Raw genomic sequence first — 26,325 nt, 5'->3', positions numbered from 1 at the left:
TGATTAAGGTGATCTTAAAATTTAATTTAAACCAGACGATATCAGGATAGACAGGAGCTTCACACTTTAGATGTGCAAAGAGTAGCTAGAACAAAATATTTTAGAAGATTCCCCAGACTGTTTCCATCCCTTTTGGAATGCATGAAAGGTGAGGCAATTTCTGCTACGGAGAGGGTCCAAAGGGAACTCCAGTTGTATCCTGCTATGTTATGAACTGGCCAGCATCCCTCCTCTGCAAGGCGTCAGAATCTACTCCACTAAAGCACAGGCAGTGTCAGTGGCTTCTCTGAACTAGGTGCCTCTAACTGAGATATGTTACTTGGAGTTCAGTCCACATCCTCGCAAGACATTATGGTTTGGTACCGGCCTTGGTATCTGGTGCTGCAGTGGGCTCAGCAGTCTTCCAATCGATGAATTCTATGAGGTCCTTGCACCCTCCTCTATAAGGAACACTTCTTGTTCGTCACCCACAGTGGAATATAGATAGGGACCAGCTCTCGAAGAAGGATGAGAGGTCAGGTTCAGGTCTGTAACTTGAGTTCTTTGAGATGGATCTTGTTGGGTTTGTGGTAGAAAAGGAAATTGGAGAGGCAGTCGTTCTATACTGCCACTTATATCCTCTGTCTACTGCATGAGAAGAACAACTGCACAGGAGTGGCTTGAAGGACACTCCTAGCAAAAATGTTCTGGTCTCTGACGCATGATGCTCATGCTCGTGCTCAGCCATGGTGGAATGCAGATAGGGATCACGCATCTCAAGGAACTCAAGTTACAGAAAGTTGAGTAGCCTCTCCTTTCAGCTACTATGTACTCCTTTTTCATGAGTTTGGTCTTCTAATGAAGCATGAAGGATTACACCCTAAATATTATTTCCTGAAAATAGTGAATGAAGTGTCTGTTTTCTAATATGAAAAAAGGAAGTTCTAATCCTGTAATGGAAAAAGGGGAAAACTTGAACATTTAATCTATCCTTCTGTGAGAAAACCAACATTTTGATGAGACCTGAAGTTAGTAGTAAAAGAATGCTACAAGCCATTCAGGCATATTTTTTCTACCACTTGTCCATTAAAACAGTGGCTTTGAGTGCCTATAAAATCTACCAACAGAGCTGACTCTTACTGACTGACTGGCTTGAGTCTCTATTTACTGTGGTCCTGTGTTTCAACCCACAGTTTTTGCCTGAAGTGATGTCAGAATTCCATGTTCACCAGTCTACTAACCTCCCAGTATGCTTTCCTAACCTCAGGAATTATTGGAGGAAACTAGGATGCACAAATTGGATATTGAAAGGGCACTAAATAATAATAGTGATATAACAAAATCCTTTTATTAGTCTCCATAAATATATTTTGGTTGCATTTGGCTCCGCCTTGGACTTGGCTTGAATTTCTTTTCAAGATTGTCTAAATCAGTTTGACTGATAATCAAAATACTTATGAACTAGAAGGTACGACATACCCCAAGGTCTAAGAGCTCACTTGATCTTTGAAATATATAGGACTCTAATTGGAATTCCATTCATGCAGTTAGGCTACACTACTTTTAACTTAACTGCAAAGTATGGTGCCTATTTTGGGAGAGCAGAACTATAGTTTTAAATACTCTGCCCACCTTGTGGGATTTATGATTGCCAGTCATTCTCCAAAGAGTAAGGATCTAAAGAAGCAATTCTCAAAAGAAAAAGGAAAGTTACTCCATCATAACAAAAGTTCTCAAAGTATATTGGTTTTGTAGCTCCACTCTTTCTCCAACTTTTTCAAAGTCTAGTGTATGGAAATGAAGGTAATTGGAATTACAGCCTCTTTTATCATAGCCTTGCTCCACATGTTTGGATCCATGAGGAGGTGCTCATGTAGCTTCAGTGTTCACTGCTTTGAAGATAGGTCTCAGCTCAAGATGCTGAGGCCCATGGATCCCAAGAATGTTGAGCTGTAGTAGCAATGTACTTCAGACTGGTCACTGGTGATCAACCTTCCCATTTGGCCAACTAACTTTAAAATGAGGCCAGTTCCTTAGCTTTATCCTCACATTCATGTTAAGCAAAATAAGATGTCAAATTTACTGATCAGTTTGTGAGACCAGTTCTGTTCCTAATGCACCAAGTTATGAGACTGATTGATTTTTTTTCCTCCTGCAGGTTTTGACTGCTCATGATCTTGTAGATTTTTCTCCTGTTTACAGATGTTTGCATATCTATTCAGTTTTGGTATGTACTACTATGACTTAAAATAATCAAGAACGGTTATATTTTTAAAAGTCTAAATATCCTTTTTCTTACCTTTTGCACTTTGCCAATTTCCAAGTGAGCAAACGCATGTGAACATATTTCATCAGAGTCCAACTATGTTGAACCAGATGAAATAGATCTGACACTGGTACACTCAGGACATTTTTGTATGGTTTATTTTTATAGGCCTAACAGTGTAGCAGTTAGGTAATTACATAAACATTTTTAAAATCACACAAGTTATGTATGCCTCAATAGATAGTGACACTAAAAGTTCCAGTCCTTTAACTGTTCCCAATGTTCCTTAATACCTAACTGTTTAAAAAAATAGCAGAGTAAAACATAAAATAAAAATTTGTCCTAAAACTCTCGACACTCGGGTTCTGGTGGACCACCAAGCAAGTGCCGAAGACTGAGAGACGCTTGCTACCAAACTCATAAGCGTTTTACACAAGGAATCAACAGCACAGGCCTGACAACACATCCCAGCTGCTGTGGGAAAGTAAAAAATGATGGGCAGTACACAGGGTAACCAGGGCTAAAAAGAGTGATTGTTACTTTCCATGTTCACTATGTCTGAATAGCTTTTGTACTCAGTTTATGTGTAACATAATTTTTAAAAAGATTTTCTTTCAAATTCTCTTAATCCTGCAAACTCAACCTGGGCTCTGAGAGTCAAGATGGATTCGTTCCTTCTCACAAGTTTCCAGTAACAAAGATTCTGCAAGTCTAATTAAATCCTCATTTACACCTGTGAAATCTCATTGTCTTCAGGTTATGCTCCCCAAAGACACCTGCCTGTGCAGCTTTCCCTTCCTCCTTGCCATTAGTGGCTTTGCAGAAGTGTAGCTGACGGGAACTTAATAAAAGAAAAAATCCAGTGATATAAAAGAAGGAATAGAATCCAATTCGCTCTCTTAGCTGTGTTAGCTCTTCAGTGTTAACACAAATAAGTAACAGTAAAAGCTTGTTTTGTCACTGAAGTCAGCAAAGTTAAATGACTGTACCAAAGGAGGAAATCTCTAGTTAATTACTGTTTTTATGTAGTCACTTTTCATAGGAGAACTAAACATTAAAGAGTATTACAGTAGAACCGCAGAGTTACGAACACCTCAGGAATGGAGGTTGTTCGTAACTCTGAAATGTTCATTACTCTGAATGAAACACTATAGCTCTTCTTTCAAAAGTTTACAACTGAACAGTGACGTCATACAGCTTTAAAACTTTACTATGCCGAAGAAAAATGCTGATTTCCTGTGTGTGTGTGTGTGTGTGTGTGTGTGTGTGTGTATATATATATATATATATATATATATATATACACACAGATATACTGTATTTGCTTTTTTATTTTTTTTGTCTCTGCTGCTGTCTGATTGTGTACTTCCGGTTCCAAATGAGGTGTATGGTTGACAGGTCAGTTCATAACTCTGGTGTTCATAACTCTGAGGTTCTACTGTACCAGCACTTTGAATTGTGAGGAAGCCAGTAGGGAGCCAGTACAGAGATTAGTGAACTGCTCCATGCTCATAGCAGCCCACCCTACTTAGGGTATGCCTACACTGCAGCTGCAGCACTAGCCATCCTCCAGCTAGCTCACTAAAAATCTAAGTGAGGATGCCGCAGTGAAGACTTCAGTTCTGGCTGCATCAGCCTGCCTGACTCCCCAGATGCACACTCACCTGTGCAGGTAGTGCTGAAGCCCACATCATGGCACCTGTGCTTCTCTTTTAAATGAGCTAACTCGAGTATAGGTAGGGTGGGACATCTGCACAAGCTGCATATCACACTGACTGCTGCAGTGTAGATGTACTCTTGGGATACGGTTAGTTGCATTCTACATCAGCTGATACTTCTGGGCAATTGGTGAGGATTGCAATAAGCCTTGTGGATACAACATAAGGAGAGAGGGGGGATAGGGATGCAGGGGTGGTTGCTCAGTGGGTGGGGCAAAGCAGCCTGATTTATTGAATCTAGTCCACAGCTCTTCCCATCCCCTCTTGCAGTGTGGGCACGATACCATATCTCTTTCCCTGGCTCAGCCAACTTCAGGCTCCATAATCCTGAGGTAGATTTTCATATGAGAGTCAATGGCTAATACAGGACTTTGTATTTTGAAATAAGAATGTTTAAAGTTTATAATTGTAGGCATGAATCCCTAAATCTGATGTCCGCTGTGATGTGTCAGGTCCTGTGGGACACTGCACTTCATCCTATGGGTCTGCCTGCACACTTAATTTTGATGGTGGCACTGTCAGATTTTATTATATCAGTGACCACCCTGTCTCAATGGCGAGATGGCAGGAATAGAAGAGGCCAAAACATGGGTTGTAATCTGAAGAGAAATTAAAAAGACTGGGACTGTTTAGTTTAGAGAGGAGTTGGCTATTTTTATTTACCCTGTCTCATAATACTAGAAGGAAACAACCAATAAAATTGGAAGGCAGCAGACTAAAATTAATAAAGTGTAATTTAAACTGAAATGATCATAAAGGTAACAAATTATAACTGATTTGATACAACTTTTGAACTTTTGAAAACTAGTGGCCACTAGATATAACTGAAGCTTAATAAGATTTACAAAAAAGATTAGCCATGTATATTATCCAATAATATTGGATAAAACATTAGATTGGATGTGGATAAAAAATTGGTGAGATGTTAGACCCTCTTGCTTCAGGGCATAAAGCTAGTTAACAACTCTTAGGGTTGGGAAGAAACTTCCCACTTGAGGCAGGTTATTTCATAATGTCCATTATGAGAATATTGTGCCTTCCTCTGAAGTGTCTGGTCATAGCTACTGTTAGAGACAAAATACCAGACTAGCTAAATCACTGGTCTGACGTAGTATGGCAGTTTCTGTGTTTAAACGTGAGGCAGAACTCCACCGTAAGATGGCAATTTACACTTGTAGCTTGTAACTATGTATTGGTGAAGTTCAATCTCTGCTTTAGTCTTTTTCTGTCTTTTTTTGGTTCACATTTTTTAGTAGGCTAGCCTATATGCAGAGTGTGTTTAAGCACTGTAGAGCAGAGTATAACCAGGGCTCAATATGTTCTGTGGAATGCTGTATTTGAATTCTGTAGTAAGCTCCCTACCCCAATTTCTTTGGTATACAATACTAAATTTTGAGGCAAATAAAAATTAAATTTTGAGGCAAATAAAATGGAAAAAAATTCTGAAACAGGATTTCATGTGTGAGCTAATTTCCAATCATTTATCATCCAACATAAACTGATTTGTTATTTTATGTATGTGAATTTAGGAACTTTTCAAAGATGAACAAGCGGCATCCATTATATTGGGCATTTTCTCTTTTGACTCTCCTTTGCTACATCTGTAAATACATTGCACGTCACCAAAGCTATTGCTATAGTCTACTGATAAGGGTCAGAGCATCCATTAAAGTGGTTTCTATTAAAAACTATGATCTTAGCTGCCTTCAAGTAATCCTGTCTATTGCATGATATATGGTGGTGATTCAACACCCATCAAGTATTTTACATATCAAACTTTATTTTGTGCATTTGGAAAGAGCAGCTATTATTTTTCACAGTAGACTTCCACTAAACTCATGCACAAATATGATATTAGAAGTAGAATTCTACATTTCTCCCAATTACTTTATTATGTGTTTAAGAATTACATCATACTATTTGGCTGGAAAGTAATGATTTACATTATGATAATAAATGTAAGTGATAATGTCCTGAATAAAAGATTGTAATAAAAACTGCTCTAGTTAATATGTATCGCACAATATGAAGAACTTGCTTTTTTAAAAGCAAAGTCTCCCGCCACCCCTCCCCCTCTTTTTTTTCCCCCCCCCCCAAGCTTTGCTTCATTCTGTGGTAGGTTATCTGCATTTTGGGGAGAGAAACCAATATTCTTTGCACATCTGAAAATATTAATTTAGAGCTTTACTTGGATTATTTCTTACTGAAATAGTATTGATTTAAGAATATGCAGGATCTCTCATGTTTTGATTTGAAGCTTTTTGGAATCCTAAGTAATGGAATTCTAAATAGCTCTGACCTAGCAATAACCTCATGGAGTAAAAATGAAACTTAAAAATGCTAAGCTGCTTAATTCTGCTTGCATACAGATTATGTTGCGTTCAATAGGTAGATGAGTCAGTATTGTAATGGTTTCAAATGGACAGATGGTTTCCACTGAATGAATCATCTTAATGAGAATACCAGGATGTCGCTTGAGGTCTTAACAATATAATCAATAGGCATAGAAAATATTGTCTATGTATTAAATTTTGAGGACTGTTATAGGACCAAAATCCAAATCTTTAGTCATTATATTTACTAAGTACCAAGAAAGGGTAAGCAAATATTAAATTTTGTTTTACATTTTGCTTAAGGAATACTAATGCATTCAAGAGTCAGGACTATATTATGAATTTCTGTAAAGTTTAGTTATATGCTAAATGTTACATGTGACAAAAGTCAATATAAACTAAGTTTCCTGTATATCTTAAAGAAAGCAGTATTGTAGTTAAAGCAGCTGTATTTAAGTTACAGAATAGGAGTTAAGATTTTTTTAATTTTGATATTTAACTTGATATTGTTACCTTAGTCATTTTAAAAAGTTTGTGTTTGGTATCCTAGCAGCATGACATAAGTAAAAATGTGTGCTGAAGGGCACAATTCTCCTCTCTGATGTACACTGTGGATCTCTTTCATATGCTTTGCACTCATTTCAAATATGCAGAACTTCCACAGATGTCAGTAGGAGTTCCATATATGGAACAAATGCAAAATATTTGGTTGTGAGTTACAGTGGAGAACTCTGCCTTTAATTTCAGAAGTACTTTTTCATCATATGAAGAACATTCCTCTCTTAATTACATTTTGTTTATCTTGTCTTAGGGTGATGGAGAGACATTTGAAAACTATTACAGAAAGCAAAGAAGGAAACAAGCAAGATTAGTTCTGCAGCCGCAGTCAAGCATGGTAACCAATACTATTTTTATTAAGTTGCACTGACTTGGAATTTTACTTAAATATTTAGTGGTATTTTTATTTCTCAACATTTTTGTTTTTTACTTAAAGCATGAAACAGTAGAAGGCTACAGAAGATATTTCAGTCAAATTGTAGGGTAAGTTTTCTAAACGGAAATCTGTTGCCCTTATTCTTATCCCCCACAATCCTCTCTTCTGTGTAAGACCCATGCAATCTGTATCCACTTGCCACATGGATAATGGCTGCTGCTTCTCTAGACTGGAGGATTCATCTGTCCTGCACACACATCCTTCCAGGATAGTGACAGATATAGACTCTCCATTGAGCTGGGCTGTGGGTGTGCTTCGCGCATCCTGTCCAGAACAGCACCAAGGGCCTGATGCAAAGTCCATTCAAGTCCCAATTGTTCTGTGGACACGGCCTTCCCATGCTTCTGTGCAAAAGGGTAGGATTTGCTCCATATTGTAATAAATATTTGAAAATAACTGATGGTTATTTAACTTAATTCTTATAAATTTTTGTTTTAGTTTCTTTGTAGTGGAAGATCACATTTTACATGTAACCCAAGGATTGGTAACTAGAGCATACACTGATGAACTCTGGAACATGGCACTGTCAAAGATCATTGCTGTTCTTAGAACCCATTCAGTAAGTGAGAAGACTTTGTAGTAATGCAGTGTAAATCCATTAAAGAGTGTCTGTGTGTTTAAAAGTAGGATAATGTCAAAGTGAAAAATTTACACCTACATCATTGTGAGGTTTTTTGTGGTTAAAAATGGCTCACAGTTGGGAGAGAGCCTGCCAAGCTTTTGTTTTTCACAGCAGTATCAGGCTGTGAGCCACAGCCATGGGCTATTTGCATAATCCTCCACTGATTTACAACTCTCTGGGTCTTCCAAAAGTGCTCTTAGTCCAGCAGTTTAGAATATGCAGAGTTAATCTGCTGTTATTATTGCAGTCTGTCCTCATTAGTTTCAACTGACCTCTTCATTAGATCAGATTGAATAGTTCATCACTGAAAGCACCACCAGGAAATAATTCCTAATTATCATTCCAAATACCCTGTTTCCAAAATAAACTCTACCAGCAAAACCCTTAGAGCTACCCCTTCAATGCCCATCAAGTAGTATGTTTACATTTTAGTAGAGGCATTACTAAAATCTTGAAAATGCTAAAGTGTTATTAACTTAATACTATATTTAACTGAATATTTCATTATTTTTAAAATGTAGCTCAAATAATGAAAGTCACCTCTCTATTATCCACCCACAAGAAAACTGGCTATCAGCATGCTGTTTCTGATCCCCCTTGAAAAACAAGGGAATACAGTCATTGATTGCGATCGACTGCATTTTATCCTGGTAAATTACTTCAAAACGTGCCAAAAGGTTCATAGACAGCATGTTCAGGAAGAAAAATAGAAGATTTGTAACATATACAAAGTGCTGTTATTTCATGTCTCGACTTGCCCTTTTCAGTGTTCGCTAATCTCCATTAATTCATGCAAAATTATGTGCTTAAATCATGGAGTTTGGCTTTTGTTACCATTTCACTATTATTGCAGATTGTTTTAGGTTTGAAGAATATTTTATACTTTGTAAATATTTTAGGAAAGGCTAAAAACAATTTGTTTTTTCCAATTGCAACAACTGTATTTTCATTAGGAGCATTTCTGGTGAATGCCAGTTAAGTTTTGTTTCCAATCCCCAGCTCATTTTAGAAGGCACTACTAGCAAGTTCAAATTGTTTAGAGATTTCTAAACCACATATTTTGCAAGGCAGATGAATGTTTAATCTATTGATGGTCACTTTTTTATAAATGGGTGTCAATGTAAAGCATTCAAATATACTTAAATCTTGTTTCTTATAGAAATAGGACTCTTCATTAAAGGTTTTCTGATATAATTGAAATTGATGTCATTATTTGTTCCCAGGATGTGTAACTCTCATCACAATCAATTATATCATGCTAGTCTGTATTGAGGTGAAGTGGGTGACTAGTGCTCTTCTTCTTTGAAGAGTACTTGCAAGAAGCAAAATCATTAGCTTATTTATATAATGACTTGGAGAGTAAAGACACAAATAGTACTGTAAGGCAGACATGTGGGCTGCATTTCAATCTTGTATTTTCATCCTGCATTACATTGTATGGCCATAAATATTATTTGTATTTTTTTTAATTAAAAAAAGATGATGATGGAGACCAAAATATTCAGAATTGGGGACATAAAGATAGAAACATAATTGCAGGATAAATGTAGCCTAATTTTTCAGAGGTGCATCAACAACTCCTCTTTGACTTCAGTAAAAGCTGCAGATGCTCAACACCTCTGAAAATGAAATCATATAGCTGTAGCTGCCAAATTTAATACACCAAAGTTTGCAGATATTAACATAATATGTAAACATTTTGCTTAAAACTTTTCCCTCTGAAATGAATCTTGAAAGTGCCATAGTGTTAACATTGATTAGATTGAGACTTAATGTTTGAAAGTACTATTAAGGTTCCTGATTTAGCAAAACACTTACGCATGTGCTTAGGTCCCATTGACTTCAATGAATGGAGCTTCAATGCATCTCATTCACGGTGTGCATAGGTACTGACTCCGTGGGTGCATCAGGGCTGGAACACCATGGAAAAAAAATAGTGGGTGCTCAGCACCCACTAGCAACTTGCGAATCAGCACCTATCCCTCCCGCTTCTCTCCTCCCCCCAGGACCTCATGCTCACTGATGGCCCTGCCGATCAGCTCTTCTGCCTTCTGCCTGCTGCATTCAGCTGTTCTGCAGCATGCAGGAGGTGCTGAGGGGGAGCGGGTGGAGCAGGGGCAGGAAGAGGTAGGGGGGGAGAGGGATGGGTGGGAGCTTGGAGAAAGGGGTGGAGTGGGGGCGGGGCCTGGACGGAGTGGGGGTCAAGCACCCCCCAGGATCTGAGTAAGTTGGCGCCTATGATGTTGTGCATCACTTTGCATATTCCAGCTGGTTTTGTCTGAGCTCTTCCTGTTAGGACAAACTTTGTAATAGCTTTGTGATATGAATAAATACTGTACATAATTGGATAAATTAAGAAAAGATGGGTCAGGTAATATATTTTATTGGGCCAACTTCTGTTAGTGCAAGAGACAAGCTTTTCCAGAAGCTGGGAATGGGCGACGGGATGGATCACTTGATGATTATTTGTTCTGTTCATTCCCTCTGGGGCAACTGGCATTGGTTACTGTCAGAAGACATGATACTGGGCTAGATGGACCTTTGGTCTGACCCAGTATGGCCGTTCTTATGAAGAGCTCTGTGTGAGCTTGGAAGCTTGTCTCTCTCATTAGCAGAAGTTGGTGCAATAAAAGATATTACCTCATCCACCTTGTTTCTCTAATATCCTGGGGCCAGCAAGGCTACAAGAATACTGCATACATAAATTAAGACATGTAACTTTAAATTGCTTTTATCAACACAAGAACTTAATTAATGTTATAAAGGTAGTGAGTTTAACCTACTGTACCACTGTAAGTTGAAAATATATTTACTGTTTGATTTAAATAACTTTTACAAAATCAGTATTTTTTATTTCCAGTCATATTGCACTGATCCTGATCTTGTTTTGGAGCTGAAGAATCTCATTGTTGTGTTTGCTGATACTTTGCAGGTTGGTGTTATTTTGATAATTGAAAATTAAAATACCTGGAGTCAAATTCTGCCTTTTGGATATGCATGTGCAACCCCCATTGGTTTTAATGGAATCACATGCATGTACCATGAATTAGGTAAGATGTTTTAAAAAATGAAACGATCTTACCTAGCTTTCTTCTTCTGGCTCCCCCTTAACACAACCTTCTTAATTTGTGCCCACCACAGACCACCTAGGTGTCCAGTTGTGCACTGAAAAAAATCTTGATAAGTTTTTGTAATCTGTTCAAAAGGGTATTCGATAGCTTTAAAATAAATGTAAATATTATATTTTTGTAAACATTTCACTTCTGATTTATAGCAAGTAGTATTTCAGTTCAGTCATTGAATTTGCTGCTTGGAAAACCAGTTATGTTTTATTGCTGATCTGCTCTTGAATAATTGATAAAACAGATAAAACACATTATTTGATTAAATACCAAGTTAAAAACATATAAAAGAAATTTGTCACATTTTGCCACTAAAACTAGTATTTCTAAAGTAAATAGAATATCAGGTTTACAAATTAGTAGATCACGTTTAATAATACCTCTACATGTTGAGTCCTGTAACTTGTACTATAGTGGTACAAAATTCCATGATAAAATAACCCTTCTTATTAACATGTTGAAGCACTGTATGATAAGTGATGATAGTAATTCTTGAATTATTTGTCCTTTTTATTTTTGTACTTTAGGGTTATGGGTTTCCTGTGAATCGACTGTTTGATCTTTTATTTGAAATAAGAGATCAGTACAATGAAACACTGCTTAAAAAATGGGCTGGGTTGTTCAGGTTAGTATTGCGAAATGAAAAAAAAGTCTCAAAATACTCTGTCAATTGGGGTTGGTTTAGCTACTCAGTGATTGTGTCCTTGAATCAAATCTACTTTTTTCTGTCAAATTACAAATGTATTTAATTAGATACTAATTTTCTAAATTTTAGTTAACTGAGTACAGCATACTATAGCCTGACCCAATAGGACTAAAGGTCTTTTGGCATTTCTATTATGAATTGACCTGAATGGATATAGAACTTGCAAATTGTAAAATTTAATTTCCTCCAGCATGAAAGTTTGCATTCATTTTATACAAAAATTAATATCAGGTTGGGTTATTTTGCTAGAGAAAGGTGGTAAAATTAATAATCTCTTTCCTGTTTCAATAATGCTGTGACTTTTTCTAATTTAAAAGCAACATTGAAAACGAAATATTACAGATTCTCATAGATTCAGTTGGGTTGATGTCATTGTACAATAATTCTAGGCAATATGAGATGGGAAGGCTAACCTTGAGTTCTTATATATTATGTTATTATAGGACTATCACAAAAGTGATGCCTTTAACTTGGGTGGGAACAAGGTACAGAAAAGGTTATTGTTTTGTTGTTAGTGAGCATTCCTTTGTATCTCTCTTGGCAGAAACTGGTTGCTTTTGATGCAGCTCCTCTGCTTCTATATATGCCTTAAAAATAATTTGAGAGGGAAAATGGTAAACCTAGTATTAAGGTGGTTTTGGAGCTTTAATCTGAAGTTCCTGTTTCAGATTGAGAATGACCCCTAATGTGCCCTGGGTGCATTTACAGTGGAAAAAAATACATTTGTGTTGAACACCTGTTAACTAACACAGTGTTAAACAGTTAGTTGTTCATAGTTAATCATAGGGTAGGCCAGCTAATATGAAGTCCCTGTCTATACTGATTTATATGATCTGAAGAGAAATTAGAAAGTGCTAAACTGTGTTTTGCATTGTGTTAATTAAGACATGTTCCAAAATGTTGTAATATTCCAGTATGGACAAACCCTCTAGGGTCAGGTAGTTTGTGAAAAAGTCATTGCATGAATAAATGCGATCCCAGTGCTGCAGTAAGTATTACTCAGTCTCCCAAAATGGAATTCTGGAGCAATGTTGAATTCAATTCTCCACTTTTGGAATTGTACATCCAATTTGATGTCAGTGAAAAGCTTTGTATTCATTTACGTATTTACTTATTTATGATATTTTAAGTATTAATACATCTCCTGAGTGTGCTGATTTTTTGCTAACTCTGAACAGGGATATTTTTGAAGCAGATAATTACAGCCCTATCCCTGTAGCAAATGAAGAGGAATACAAAATAGTGATTAGCAAATTTCCTTTTCAAGATCCAGAACTTGATAAGGTAAGAACAAGTTTTATATTTCAAAAGTTTACTTTAGACCATTAAACAGAGTTAGGACCGTAATGAATTTTATAATTAAAAAGTAATTAAAGTTTGAATAACAAGATAGATTAAGAGGCTAAATCACCTTTTCATGGGTAATTATCTAGTTATAAATAAACATGAAAATTCAAGCTGCAGTCGTTTAATCTGAAATTTTAGTGAGTAATGAAGCCTATAGTTTTGTAAACAAATTAATAATCAACTTTTAATAATTAATACAATTTTTGTTTAATGACAGTTAACTTTTAAGTTTTGCTGCAGCATATCAGATTTCATAAACCACAGTCTATGATGTACTGTAGCATTACAAAATGTAACAAATGACTACAAGGTCTATTAAAAATATTTTTTTTGTAGATTAATTGTTTGGGTGCTGCTGAGCTTATTTGTTATGTGGGGCAAAACATACCTGAGGTTCTTCCCTATATGAACAGTGTGTGTTCCTGTGAGGCCTTAGCATTCCAGTAGAGGGTTCTTGTGGATTTCTCTATGTACAGCTACAAAGTTCTTAAAGAAAATTTGCTTCCTCAAAAAAAAAGATGAGAATAGTATGTTGTACAAGCCAAATGTGTTGTGTAGGTAGTAGCAGGCTGGAAGTAGAAGACCCAAGTTTGTGGTATTATTTATATCTCACTAGAAACTAGAAGCCCCAAACAAAACTAAGACCCAAATAGACAGCTGTTCCCACAATTTACCATTAAACAGTTTTTTGTAGCATCCACCACTGTTGGTATCTTCTTAGTCTTGCAGATATTTTGAATCTGCCATTCACCTGTCATTTATCTTTACAAATGTAACAGCTGAATACCATATGTATGTTACTGTAGTGAAGTGAAAGAAGATTAAAGAGGGTTTTTTGATGTTTAATGAGCATAAGCTTTATTTATAGATGAACATATATGATGGACTATAACAATCTTTTAAAAATGTTCATGTGGTCATGACTTTGATAGTACTTTTACTCACTGTCATACTATGTTTTCAAATTATTATTTTTTATTACTAATCTTCTGTCAGTTTTCTTAGCTGTGTAATAATAAAGCAATACCAAAATCGGAAACAAACAAATAAAACATGATATCAGTAATATATAGCACACCACATAGGTCTTACATTCAGTCTTATGAATAGTATTTGTCATGACAGACTTAGCCAATAGGGTGCCTTAATTTTATATTGTATTAAACCACTATAACTATTATTCTATGACTTATACAAATACACAATCTTAGATCATCCGCTGTGCACATAATTGAGCCATGAGAATTCAAAAATGAGTACTTTGGTAATGAGGGTAGCTTGTCATTTACTAAAAAGGGAATGCATTCTATGAACCATTAGTTTTCAATTTGATTTATAACTCAGAAAGGCACTGTCATTTTAAGCTGAACAACACACGGTTTATAGATTTTTCTGTGGACCAAATTTCAGTCTGATATTTAGCTGCAGTCTTGTGTGCTTGAGAATACAGCTGGGAATTGGGAGTTGCAGTTTCTGTTCCCAACTCTGCTATTGACCTGCTTTGAGGCATTTGGCAAGTCACTTTCACATCTGCATGCTTCTGCTTATTCATCTGTAAAATGGGGGATAAAGATCTTTGAGAGCTATAGATCTAAAGCACTGCATAATGCAGGGCATTATTAAAAATAACATGCTCTAGATTGTGTTATCTCTTGTATATCCATTACTTCTTCCCCAGATAGAGCTAATGCTCTTGTGTGTCCTTAAATTGAACTATGCTTATATTCATATAGCATAGTGCTTACATTCATGGCCCTTGCACAAAAGTATCTTAGTTTTTTGGTGACCATTGTTTGAAGCATCCTTATGTAAGGTACTGGGTTTTGCAGGACATTCTGCAATTTGGCTGAATCAGGCTGTCTGTTTTACTTGACCACAAAGGCAGGTAGTGTTCTGCAGACATGCAAGAAACTTCTTCACAGAATACCCTGTGGTTACCCTAGGGGAAAGTGCACTGAGCTGAGAGCCAGGAGACCATGAGTTAAGATTCTGTCTTTGTTGATTACTGTTTATATTCCCATATACTTCACAGCCCTATGCCGCCTAAGGCCTAGAAGGCAGTCAAATATTAGCCTGCATCATTTTACAAATAAGTTAACAGAGTGGTTGCATAAGACCACTTCAGGCAGAGTTGGGAATAGGGACCAGATCTGTAATATGGCAAGCCCAAGTCTTATGCATCTAGTTGTATTGACTTTTAGATTGGGTGTGCTAAACCTGTAATGTTTTGTTTATACAATCTCTAAACACTGTGTTACACTCCCCTCTCACATTCAGGGATACAACCCATGATTTCTGATCACTGTTATTCTCCTGCTATCTAGCAAATACTTGTGTAACCCACTGGGAAAGTGGGTAGTGTGGCCTCCTGTAGTGGCTGGTCCTCACAGAGGATAAACAACTACTCCTGTCTCTCCAGTGGTAGAGGATCTGAAGTTTCTAGATTTAAACCCTGCTGACATAACCCATGTGGAGAATCTGCTTAATGGCATGATAGAACTTGTTTTTTTCCATTTTCTTTTTTTTTTTAATGGTCTGTTCAATTTTCACACAGTGAGAAACAGGTTTTGTAGTTAAAATAGTACATGATCATCAGTCAGTGATAGTGTGATGAACAGCACAGTACGGATGTCCCACATGTTGGTAGGTTTGATGTCTGAGAGGTATGGTTTGAAGAGTGTTAAGTTAAGTAATCCATCTATTTTAACGTCATAACTATTACGTGGTGACACTGATATGTTGTTACCTCAGTTTTCTTCTGTGAAGAGACCTGATAACTGTATTCTGGTAATGCCAGTTATGAATTATCATTGTCCTTGTAGATGGGTTAAATTCTTCAGTCAACAGAAGTCAATGGTCATTGAGAATTCAATTATAATGAATTCCATACAGAAAAGGCTGTTGTTTGGGGTTTAACAGAATTTTTGTTTTCTTTTTATAGTACCAAATAAATGTAAAAGGTATCAATGTGATATGTTATTTCTAATAATTACTATGGTTTACAAAGTATGTTTATCATTAATTTGAAATTGTATTATGATATTTAAATGAAATAATATATAAGTATTGGTTGAGATTTGCAAAGCAGCCTAGGGCATGTATGCACAGTAAAATTAATGGAATATTTGTGTTTAAATCCCCTAGGCTGCTTTGCAAATCTCAACCATTGTATATCATTTGAACCTTTTTTTTTAAACTTCCTTGAAGAACTGCACAATTCTTCTTTAAGTGCTTGTTTATATAAATGTTCCACTCTTGGTGCGTACCTGTCTCATGCACATGAGATTGAAGTCTTTGGCCAACAGTGTTTTTTGGAGCCCCATTTGTGCTCTGAGTGTCCTTGTGCTCCTATACCAAGGGCATAAAGGGCAGAGCAGCCCAACTTCTGCTCACTTCCTTTTCACCACCTGTGGTTCCAAGATGGAGTTACCCAGTATCCATATGTAGACACATCCCTTAGCTGTTTACTCCAATTTTTTGTAAAATATTTGTGTCAGTTTAGGAATAGTTAATTAGAATTAGATGTACACTGGAAAATTTTTGATAAATTTTAGTTTGAAGACGTTTTTATTTTCTTCCCTTACTGGGATCTTCTTCCCAACCCTGGGGCTTCAGGGATAATTCAAGTGGTTAACCCACGTCTCTTGATTTTAAGTAATATCCTTACTGCAAGGCAGCAGTACCTATACATGATGGTCTCACCAGGTGCCTTTTTGTTGTTGGAAATCTCATATCTCCAGCATGTGTTCCATCTGTAAAGCCTTTTCTAAAAGGATTTTGAAAGCTAGGGAGCCTCATGTATAGCTGTTTTCATTGGATTGCTCTATGCGACCAACTTAAGATCTGGGTACAGCTGACTCCACTGGACAAATTCCATCTCAGTACAGGAGTGCCCCTATGAGTGTGGGTTCTTGAAGCTCTTGAGCTCCATCCTCTAATGCCCCAACTTTGGACTCAGTAGGACAGTTAAATCTAAGTCCTCACAAGGAAAGGAGCATCACTCCTTGGGTAAAGTAAAAGGCAGGTTTCCTATTAAAACCTTCAGTGAAAAGAAGTCCGAGTCACCTCACAGATCCTATTCCCAAGAGATTCCTCAGCCCAAATTGACTACTAGCTGGTACTAGACTGCTGGTACCTTATTGGCATGGTACTGGACTGCTGGTACTGTATTGGCATGCTAAATCAGTGGCTACCTTGACACCAAGTAATCCAGCTTTAGCAGTCCCTCTCTTAGACTTGGAATATTAATTTTCTCATCTTCTGAGTCTCAGCATAGTGGACAGGAATCCCTTACTTTTTTTCTCTAGGGCAACTTCCTACAAATTTTATAGGTTGGAAAAGGAAATGAGGGATTCATTTAGATCCAGATCCCATCGGGAGTATAAGGGCAGATCTCCCCTGGTATCCTACTCTGTGGCCCTTGGTTCTCTAACCATATAACATCCTAAAATGGCCCTATTGGAATCCTTGGGGTTCTTATCACCCAATACATCATACCTTATATACCACCACCTACAGGGATATCCTACTCTTATACTTGTCAGAAACTGCAGTCTCTCCATTAACAACACATGAATCTAGATGCACAGGGGAAATTTCTGGGAGAAGCTGCCTCAGACTGGAGATTTAGCTATGTTTGTGGCCATGTCATCATCATTCTTAGGTGAAGCAGAGCTCCCCTGTACACTGTCTCAGCTGGATTTATTTCAAATATTTCAAACATCTACTTAAAAGATAGTGGAAGGGTAGCAGATTGACTACAAATTCCTCTAACAGCGGTATGAAAGTCTTCATGGAAATTGGTGGATTTTCTCCATACAGCTACTCTAGGGCTTGTGGAATTCATCATTAATGAAGCCTTAATTGACCCTCTCAAAATTATATGGCAGACACCTGCTATTGTCACTATTACATTAAAAAAGACAGACAAGTTATCAGGTGCCACATCTAATGGAGAAGAATATTTCTGTATACAAGCAGTACCAGGCTTGGTGGTGGTGGTTGCTGCTAATAAAAAGACCAGAAAACAGCAAAGAATGAGCCAAAAGAGAGAGAACCAAAACATCTAGATTTATTTTGACATAAACCTATTCCTCAGAGAGCCTTCTGTTCAGAATTTCAAATTACTAGGTGTTATTGGCTCATTAAGATTTCCAGAATTATAAAAAATTCCTGACTGTTTGGAAGAATTGCCACAAGAAAAAAAAAGTCTAGAGCTATAATTTCAGAGGGTCAGTTAATTAAAAGAATGTATCTCTAAGGTTTTTCTGGTTGATGTTGACATCTCATTGCATTCTGCCACCACTTTGGTGGTAAGGAGGAACATCTTGGCTCCAAAGATGAGGTTTTTGTCTTGAGGTTCAGGTGACCATGAAAGATCTACCGTTTGAGGGTCTGGATCTTTTCAGTTCCAAGAACGATTATGACCTTCATTCCTGTCATCATTTACTCTCTTGGGTACACCCTTCTGCCCCAAATTAAAAACAAAGAACACCTTGTTCTTATTCAATACAGAGACCTTCTCTGGCACTTTTTCCATCAAAGAGCTTCAGAGCCCCCTAATAAGGGTCAGTGTCATCAGAAAAAGAGACCTTCTACCGTAGCTATGTTCTCATCTCAGTCTATATCTGCACCCAAGCAATCATTTTGATGAGTTGGTCAGGAGTCAGTTTTCAGGATCTTGACGCCTCCTGTCCCCTATTTGGGAATTCTCTCTACTTCTTTGAGGATGCACAGAGCATAACAACAACAGATCATTGGGTCCTAGAAATAGTCTGTCAGATACTCCATCCAGTTCCATACTGCTCCTACCACTACCTTCCTCCTAATCTTTCTTCAGGGATTCATCTCACAAGTGGCTGTTGCATCATTAGATGCTGTCAGTTCTGTCTCTTGGAGCATTAGAAGATGTTCTGCCTCAATACTATGGGAAAAAGTTTTATTCCATCTAGTTCCTGATACCAAAGTAAGGGAAATAATATTCCATTCTGGATTTGAGGATCCTAAACGCCTTCATTTACTGCATCAAATTCAGAATGGTAACCCTAGCATCCATAATTCTGACGCTTGCGAGATGCTTACTTCGATATCACAATACATCTGGTGCACAGGAATATATAAGATTCCAAAATAATTATTAATACACGGTCCTCTCCTTTGGCCTCTCTGCAGTGCTGAGGATGTCGACCAAGGTCCTAACAGTTGTCACTGCTTACCTAAGAAGGAAAACTATAATAGTCTATCTGTACGTGAATGACTGGCTCATTTGGGGAAAGTTGCTGCACAGGCTGGAAACCACCATATAGCAGTTTCTTCATCTCTTCCTTACTCTTGGCCTGAGAATCAACAAAGAAAAGTCCAGATCAACATTACCACAACTAATAGAAATCATAGATGCAATAATAGACGCTCTATGTCAGCCAGAGCCAATCTTTTTTGACAAATTTAACACCAGGGCCAATCTTATTACTCCGATATAGTTTAATCCTCACACTACAGTAGGGACTTGAAACATGGCCTCCTGGATGTTCTTCACACAGCATGCCAGACTGCATCTACACTGCATGCAGGGTTGTCTGAGATCAGTATATGTTCTGCACAGGCATCATTTGGTCATGTCTGTCTCTTCTAGATGCACAAGATATCCTGTTGTCAGTGAAAGGACTCCAAAGAGGTGTGCAAGGGAGTACTCTTCTCATTATCCATTCCGAACAAGATCACAGTGATGGTTGCTTCTCTTCTGGGATGGAGAGTGCATGTGAATGATCACCAGGCACAAGGCGTGTGGACTCACGAAGAGATGTGATTGGCTGTAAATGAGTTAAGAACTCAGAGCAATTTACAATGCCTGTGCTGTGTTCCTACTCTTCATTAAGAGCAGGTTAATTCACATTATGACAGACAACATGACAGCCATGTCACTAGGAAGCAGGGAGGAGCATGATGAATCCCTGTATGTCAGGAAGAAGTTTGACTATGAACTTGGTGTATCCATCACCAGATATCTCTCATGGTGCTTTATCCCTTGGGTCTATAAAATGCTCTAACACACTTGTTTTTGGTCAGAAAGTCAAGGACTCTGTGATTTATATAATCTGGGAATGGGGTCACGCAGCAATAGGTCTGTTTGTGGTGCATAAGAACAGGAAATGTCTTATTTTCTGCTCCAAGGACGTCAATGTCCAGGATCCCTTTCAGATATATTTCTCGTTCCTTAGTTTGTAAATCTCATGTATCTTTTTCTTCCAAACCATCCCCCTGCCCCTCCCCAATCCCCAAAGTATTTGGGGAGATCAGATCAGAGAGGCTGTTGCCAGATTCATCATGATTGCTCCCACTTGACCAAGATATTTTTGATACCCGGAGTTCGTGCAGTTGTCTATTTATGTTCCAGAGATTCTTCCACTTCTGCCAGACTTGATAGCTCAAAACCAGGGAAATGTCCTGCACTCAAACCCAGTCTCCCTACATCTTTTGGCCTGGCTGCTGGCTGAATATCAGGCATAGAGAGATCATGTTCCTTGGATGTACAGAACATTTTAATCCATGGTAGAAAAGACTCCACCAGACAGACCTAAACTGCGAAATGGAAAAGATTTTCAATCAGATGTGAGCACAGGCAGCTGCACCCTATTGTCATTCAGCTCCCTATCATTATTAGACTACTTACTCTTGCTAATAGACTCTGGTTCGGCCATTAGCTTTATTATACTGCATTTAGCAGTAACTTCTGCATATCACTCACCTGTCAAAAATTTCACAGTGTTTTCCTATCCTAGTTGTAAAATTTTGACAATTTTTACAAGGTCTTAATAGGGTTTTTCCACCAGAAAGAAACCTTCTCCCCAACTTGGGATCTTACCAGGGATTAAGGTGGCCCCAATTTGAATACAGGACATCCTATTCCCTATTGCATTTATCTATGAAGACCTCTTTTTTGATTTCAATTACATCAGCCAGATGGATTAGGGAGATACAGGCCCTCATGGTGGATGGACCTCATACTATATTTCACCCAGATAAAGTGTCATTTAAAACTCATCCCAAATTCCTGCCTAAGTAGTTACAGACTTGAATATAAATCAAATAATCCACTTTCTGTCATTTTTTCCTAAATCATACCCTAATAGGGGAAAAGATAGGCTGCATATTCTAGAGCCCTAGCCTTTTGTTTACAAAGGATGAAATCTTTCAGGGCTTCTCCGTGATTATTCATGGCATCTGCTGAAAGAACAAAGGGTCAGCCAGTATCAGCTAAAGGTTACCTGGATGGGTTTAGGGTTGCATTAAGGCTTGTTATGACATAACTTGTCTAGATCCTATAGATCAAACTAGTTTGCATTCTACTAGAGTTTGCTTCCTCACAAAGTGTACCCATTTTAGACAGCTGCAAGACGGCCACTTGGAGTCTGATTCATAGTTTTACAAAACACTCTTCCACTGGAAAGGCATCAAGGTCCAATGCTTCTTTTGCAGGCCTGTATTGCAACCCCTCTTTAACTATACTAAGAGAACCTACCTCCTTAGATCAGGTGAATAGCTTGTGAGTCACCAAGAGTGGGATGGACATAAATATATGGACAAGCTCTAAAGAAGAAAGAAAAGTTGCTTACCCTACAATAACTGAAGTTCTTTGAGATGTGTTGTCCAAATATGTATTTTCCACAGTCCTCCCTTCTTCCCTGCTACTAGAGAGTCCTATAATATCTGGATTTTGTGGTGGCGAAGGAACTGAATGGTGGTTGGGCCACTCCACCCCTTATGCTGTCGATACAGGAGCAAGGACAGTTGGCTCATGACAGCTCCAACGGATGCGCTGACCAAAGGACTCCTGAGTCAAGTGCCCGAGGCACATGTGCACCAAGAGTCAAATATATAGAGAGAACACATTTTGAACAACTCCAGTTACTGTAGGATAAGAAACATTTCAGTTTTCTGTGCCTCTTTCCCTTCCTAGTCATTTTCTGGCCTATTTAAACTGAAAGCTCTTTGTGGCAGGTATTATTTTTAGTGTGTGTTTGTCCAGTGGGGTCTCAGTCTTGGCTGGAATTGTTTGGCTTTATTGTAATACAAATAAATAATTTTCTGTTATATTATAAATTATTTTCATAAGTGTGATGGTCAGTCTAATACATGCCCATGTTTATATTTGAAAAAGCAGAAAGAAAAATAAATTGGATTAAAATATTTAAATTATAGTATTTGGCATTTTTTAGATTGCCTTATGTAATGTGAATATCTAGTTATAATCAAAGTGTGAAATATAATGTAGAATTAATGTTTTGTTTCCATAGCAGTCCTTCCCAAAGAAACTCCCAATGTCTCAATCAGTGCCTCAGATTTATATCCAGGTTAAGGAGTTTATCTATGCAAGCCTTAAATTTTCAGAGTCACTTCACCGCAGGTAAGCATTGATAAAGCGGTATATATATTATCTTCGCACATGCATATTATTTTTGTTTCATAATTGGAAGATAATGAGCCAGACACATAATGTGATCAAATGTAGCATGTGTATATCATATGTGTATGATAGTTTTGCACAGAAAACCATCTAAAATTTTAGTATCATGTGAGACAATATTTACTAGTTTGAATTGTATGGAGGTTTTCTTCATTTAAAAAATCATGCAGTAGTTAAAAAAGTAACCCGGAACTGGATAGTTCAGCAAAAGCTCTTTGGTTTGCTAATGCAGATTGGTTTTGCTGGCATATACAATATAGCTGTAGAAATTTTACTATGAGAGGGTCAGTGAGAATAAAGAAAACTTAAACAGAGTGCAAGGAGAAAAGGGAAAATGACAAACAGATGAATAATTATTATTTGTAAAAGTTTTGTTCTAGTTAATTCATGGAAGTCCTATGGCCTGTGTTATACAGGAGGTCAGACTAGATGACAATAGTTGTCCTTCTGGTTTTATAATCGAGTTAAATGCCAGCCAATGGGTGGGGGAACTTGATGGGGCCAGCGGTGAAAGGGGGACAGCTAATCGCCTGTTTAGAGGGTCAGGAACAGTTTTTTTTTTTTTTTCTTCCATGAGCAGAGGACACAGTAAGTTGAGCAGGAACATACTTAGTGCCTTACTGAGATACTGGGGTAGAGTTGTTTGTTTGTCACAACTTGCGGCCTGTTTTCAGTGCAGTTAAGAGAATAAAATGAACGTTCCCAGCGGTAACAGACCTGGGATTTTGGTGCTGGGCCTTGAGCTTATGTGATAGGGTGAAACCTTTGACCTTTGCGGACCAAGGTCTCCTCCCAGCTGCACCCTCTGTCCCCTTCATGCGGGAGGTGGTGAGGTAGGACTCAGACAGAGATGACTCCTGTGTGGGGTAGGCTGAGGAAAGGTTATAGGTTATTATAGGTTATCTGGTAAGGATTGAAGCCCTGTAACCCTGGCACCAGTTACGGGTTATATGGTAAGGAGCCGTGTAACGCAAGAACTAGAGGTCACCAAATGAAATTAATAGGCAGCAGGTTTAAAATAAACAAAAGGAAGTATTTCTTCACATAATGTACAGTCAAACTTTGCCAGAGGGTGTTGTGAAGGCCAAGACTATAACAGGGTTCAAAAAAGAACTAGATAATTTCATGGAGGATAGGTCCATTAATGGCTATTGGAGAGGATGGGCAGGGATGGTGTCCCTTGCCTCTGTTTGCCAGAAGCTGGGAACAGGTGACGGGATGGATCACTTGATGATTACCTGTTCTGTTCTTTCTCTCTGAAGCACCTGGCATTGACCATTATTGGAAGACAGGATACTGGGCTAGATGCACCTTTGGTCTGACCCAGTAGTGTCATTCCTATGTTCTTAACTCAGGCTCTGGAACCAATTAAGTGCCTGGTCTAGGAGAATATAAGTGATGGGTGGGTAGTGCCCCTCCCCTGTGTTAAAGTTTAATAAAAGTTGCATCCTGCCACTTAATTTCATGCATGTGTCTGTCCTCATTTTGTCTCTGTGTCCACATTAACATGATGCATTCTGTAAAACCTCAGAATACTCGTATACTTATTTATATACTTTCTTCTTCCACCTTGCCTGATGTTTATTTTCCCCAGTCATTCTGCCTTTGTCGTAGTTTACTTAGACTGTGAGTGCTTTGGGGCAAGAAACATACCTTTACTTCCTATACAAAGCACTGTACACACTAATGGTGCAATATGCAATTATAAAATAATAATGTGGTCTCCCATCCCTACATTGGACCAGAATTCTTGAATGTTGTCAAATTGTACTTACTTTGAAGATTCTCTTTGAAGTCACTTAGAGAGGGAGAGATTCTGATAAAACCAAACTAAATATAAACTAAAAAGAAACCTCTACAAAATGACTTCCTTTCATGGAAAATATTTCAACACTTCCATTCTCCCGCCTGCTACCCTCCCAGAAAAGCCCAGCTTGGTTTTAATTACATAAAATAACATTTGTAGATTAGTCTTGAAGGCTCAAATTTGCTAGTCACAGCTGGTCATCCACTTTGCACTGTTAACAAATGTAAATGACTCTCCTTTCACACATTCTTAATTGATACTGTTTATAATTTACACGTACTAATGAGTGCCTGTTGACCCCCATATCTAAACAGTGACTCATTAAACACACAAATTACTCTTTCCTAATCACTATGTTAACAAACCTCCAAGAGCTAAAAATAACAGATTCGTGCATCAGTGTTGAAATTCAGTTAGTGGTACTGGGTAATTGGGTGGGTGAATGGGGTGTTTTGTGAGACAGATCATGGAACACTCATTTTTTTGTAAATTCAAATCAGAACTGTTTTCTTGTCATGCCAATCTTTATAAGCATTGTCAAATTGTAAACAGATACACAGCCTGGATATCTGTCAGATAAATACTGTTTGCAGTATTGTAGCCTTGTTGGTCCCAGATATGAGAGAGACAACGTAGGTGAGGTAATAATAATATATTTATACTATAAGTACTGTGTATGCTTTTTGTGAAATAGCAGGATTTTATTTTTTCCCAGGTTGATTTCTAAATCCATTGTATTGTTGCAGCGTGTTTGTAGTAAATGTGAATTCTTTTGGGAACTGTACTGAGTGGGTGACAGTGCAGCCAGGTCATCAGCCTGTAAGCCGGCATTTTATCTGTGTCTCATTTATTTGGAGCACTGGTTTGGGGACTTTGTTCCTCTACTATTGCTAGCTGATTAATGAGTATGTTAAAAAAGTTTGGGCTCAGGTTAAGTTACAGGTCTCTATGAGTGGAATTGGGACTTTGAGTCTTTCTTGAATTACCATTCCTCAACTCTGGTTGTTAGCCTTCCAAGACTAAGGAAAAATTGGCTTAATTTCAAGGTATAATTATAGGTATAATGTCTCATAGAATCACTGTTGTTATATCAACACCTCTTTATACCATATAAAAATGTGGATTTCAAGGATTTTGTTATGTGAGACAAATGTGTTCAGATGGGTGATTCATTTATTAAAAACTCAGTTTTGCTTTTAAGTGTTTTTCATGATGTATTTCTTAAGAATAGTGTCAGTGTGTTGTACAAATTTAATCAGAAAATGGAAACTGTAATTTTCTGGAGATATAACCACTGTTAATTTTGTTCCCATTCACGTTTGATATGTTGAAAAATAAGTATTTAAAGCTATCTTGAAAGCCAGCCACAGGTTATTGCCAATTGGAAGAATTTGCTTGAAATCAAAGATGCAAAGTCTGTGTGGCTGATTAGAGATGAAATACTCAGATTTGGGGAGAGGATGCTGCTAACATTCATTTGTAGTTTTTGAACTTGAATTCTAGAAATTCTTCATACTTAATTTTACCAATTTTGGTGTAATAAAGAGGTATTGAAATTCTATTTGTATCTTTCAGACAAATGTAAAGTTTTGCAATTGTTTGTTTTTATTCTCTTTTATGATAACTCTTACAGTGTATGGCTAGAAAAGGATGAAATGGATCACCTTCAAATTATTATTTGCATTTTGAAATTATATATTCTATTAAGAATTCCTAGATCTAATATAAAGAAGAAAAGGAGTACTTGTGGCACCTTAGAGACTAACTAACAAATTTATTTGAGCATAAGTTTTCATGAGCTTCAGCTCACGAAAGCTTATGCTCAAATAAATTTGTTAGTCTATAAGGTGCCACAAGTACTCCTTTTCTTTTTTGCGAATACAGACTAACACGGCTGCTACTCTGAATCCTGTAGATCTAATATATGAGACTTGCATATTTCTAAAAAAACTCATGAGGGAAGAGAGA

General features: G+C 37.5%; 1 protein-coding gene across 18 annotated transcripts in view; it reads left to right on the top strand.

Moving 5' to 3' along the window:
- The window catches only part of EXOC6 (exocyst complex component 6), a 187,648-nt gene that overhangs the window by 72,839 nt on the left and 88,484 nt on the right, over positions 1–26,325 (top strand). For 15 of the 18 annotated variants that reach the window (XR_005293991.2, XR_006282535.1, XR_006282536.1 and 12 more), the window contains 8 exons: positions 2,138–2,206; positions 7,108–7,191; positions 7,291–7,337; positions 7,729–7,849; positions 10,773–10,844; positions 11,562–11,659; positions 12,919–13,024; positions 22,381–22,490. Coding sequence is in view for 15 of the 18 variants with exons in the window: in XM_043518195.1 (XP_043374130.1) it covers positions 2,138–2,206; positions 7,108–7,191; positions 7,291–7,337; positions 7,729–7,849; positions 10,773–10,844; positions 11,562–11,659; positions 12,919–13,024; positions 22,381–22,490 (707 nt within the window). In the remaining 3 variants the exon portion in view is untranslated. The remainder of the gene's footprint in view (positions 1–2,137; positions 2,207–7,107; positions 7,192–7,290; positions 7,338–7,728; positions 7,850–10,772; positions 10,845–11,561; positions 11,660–12,918; positions 13,025–22,380; positions 22,491–26,325) is intronic. The other 3 variants (XM_043518194.1, XM_043518196.1, XM_043518197.1) reach the window with 1 other exon arrangement.

Source organism: Dermochelys coriacea, chromosome 7 (genome assembly GCF_009764565.3).
Source record: "Dermochelys coriacea isolate rDerCor1 chromosome 7, rDerCor1.pri.v4, whole genome shotgun sequence".
Taxonomy (NCBI): Eukaryota; Metazoa; Chordata; order Testudines; family Dermochelyidae; genus Dermochelys; species Dermochelys coriacea.
This window is presented reverse-complemented; position numbering and strand designations above follow the sequence as displayed.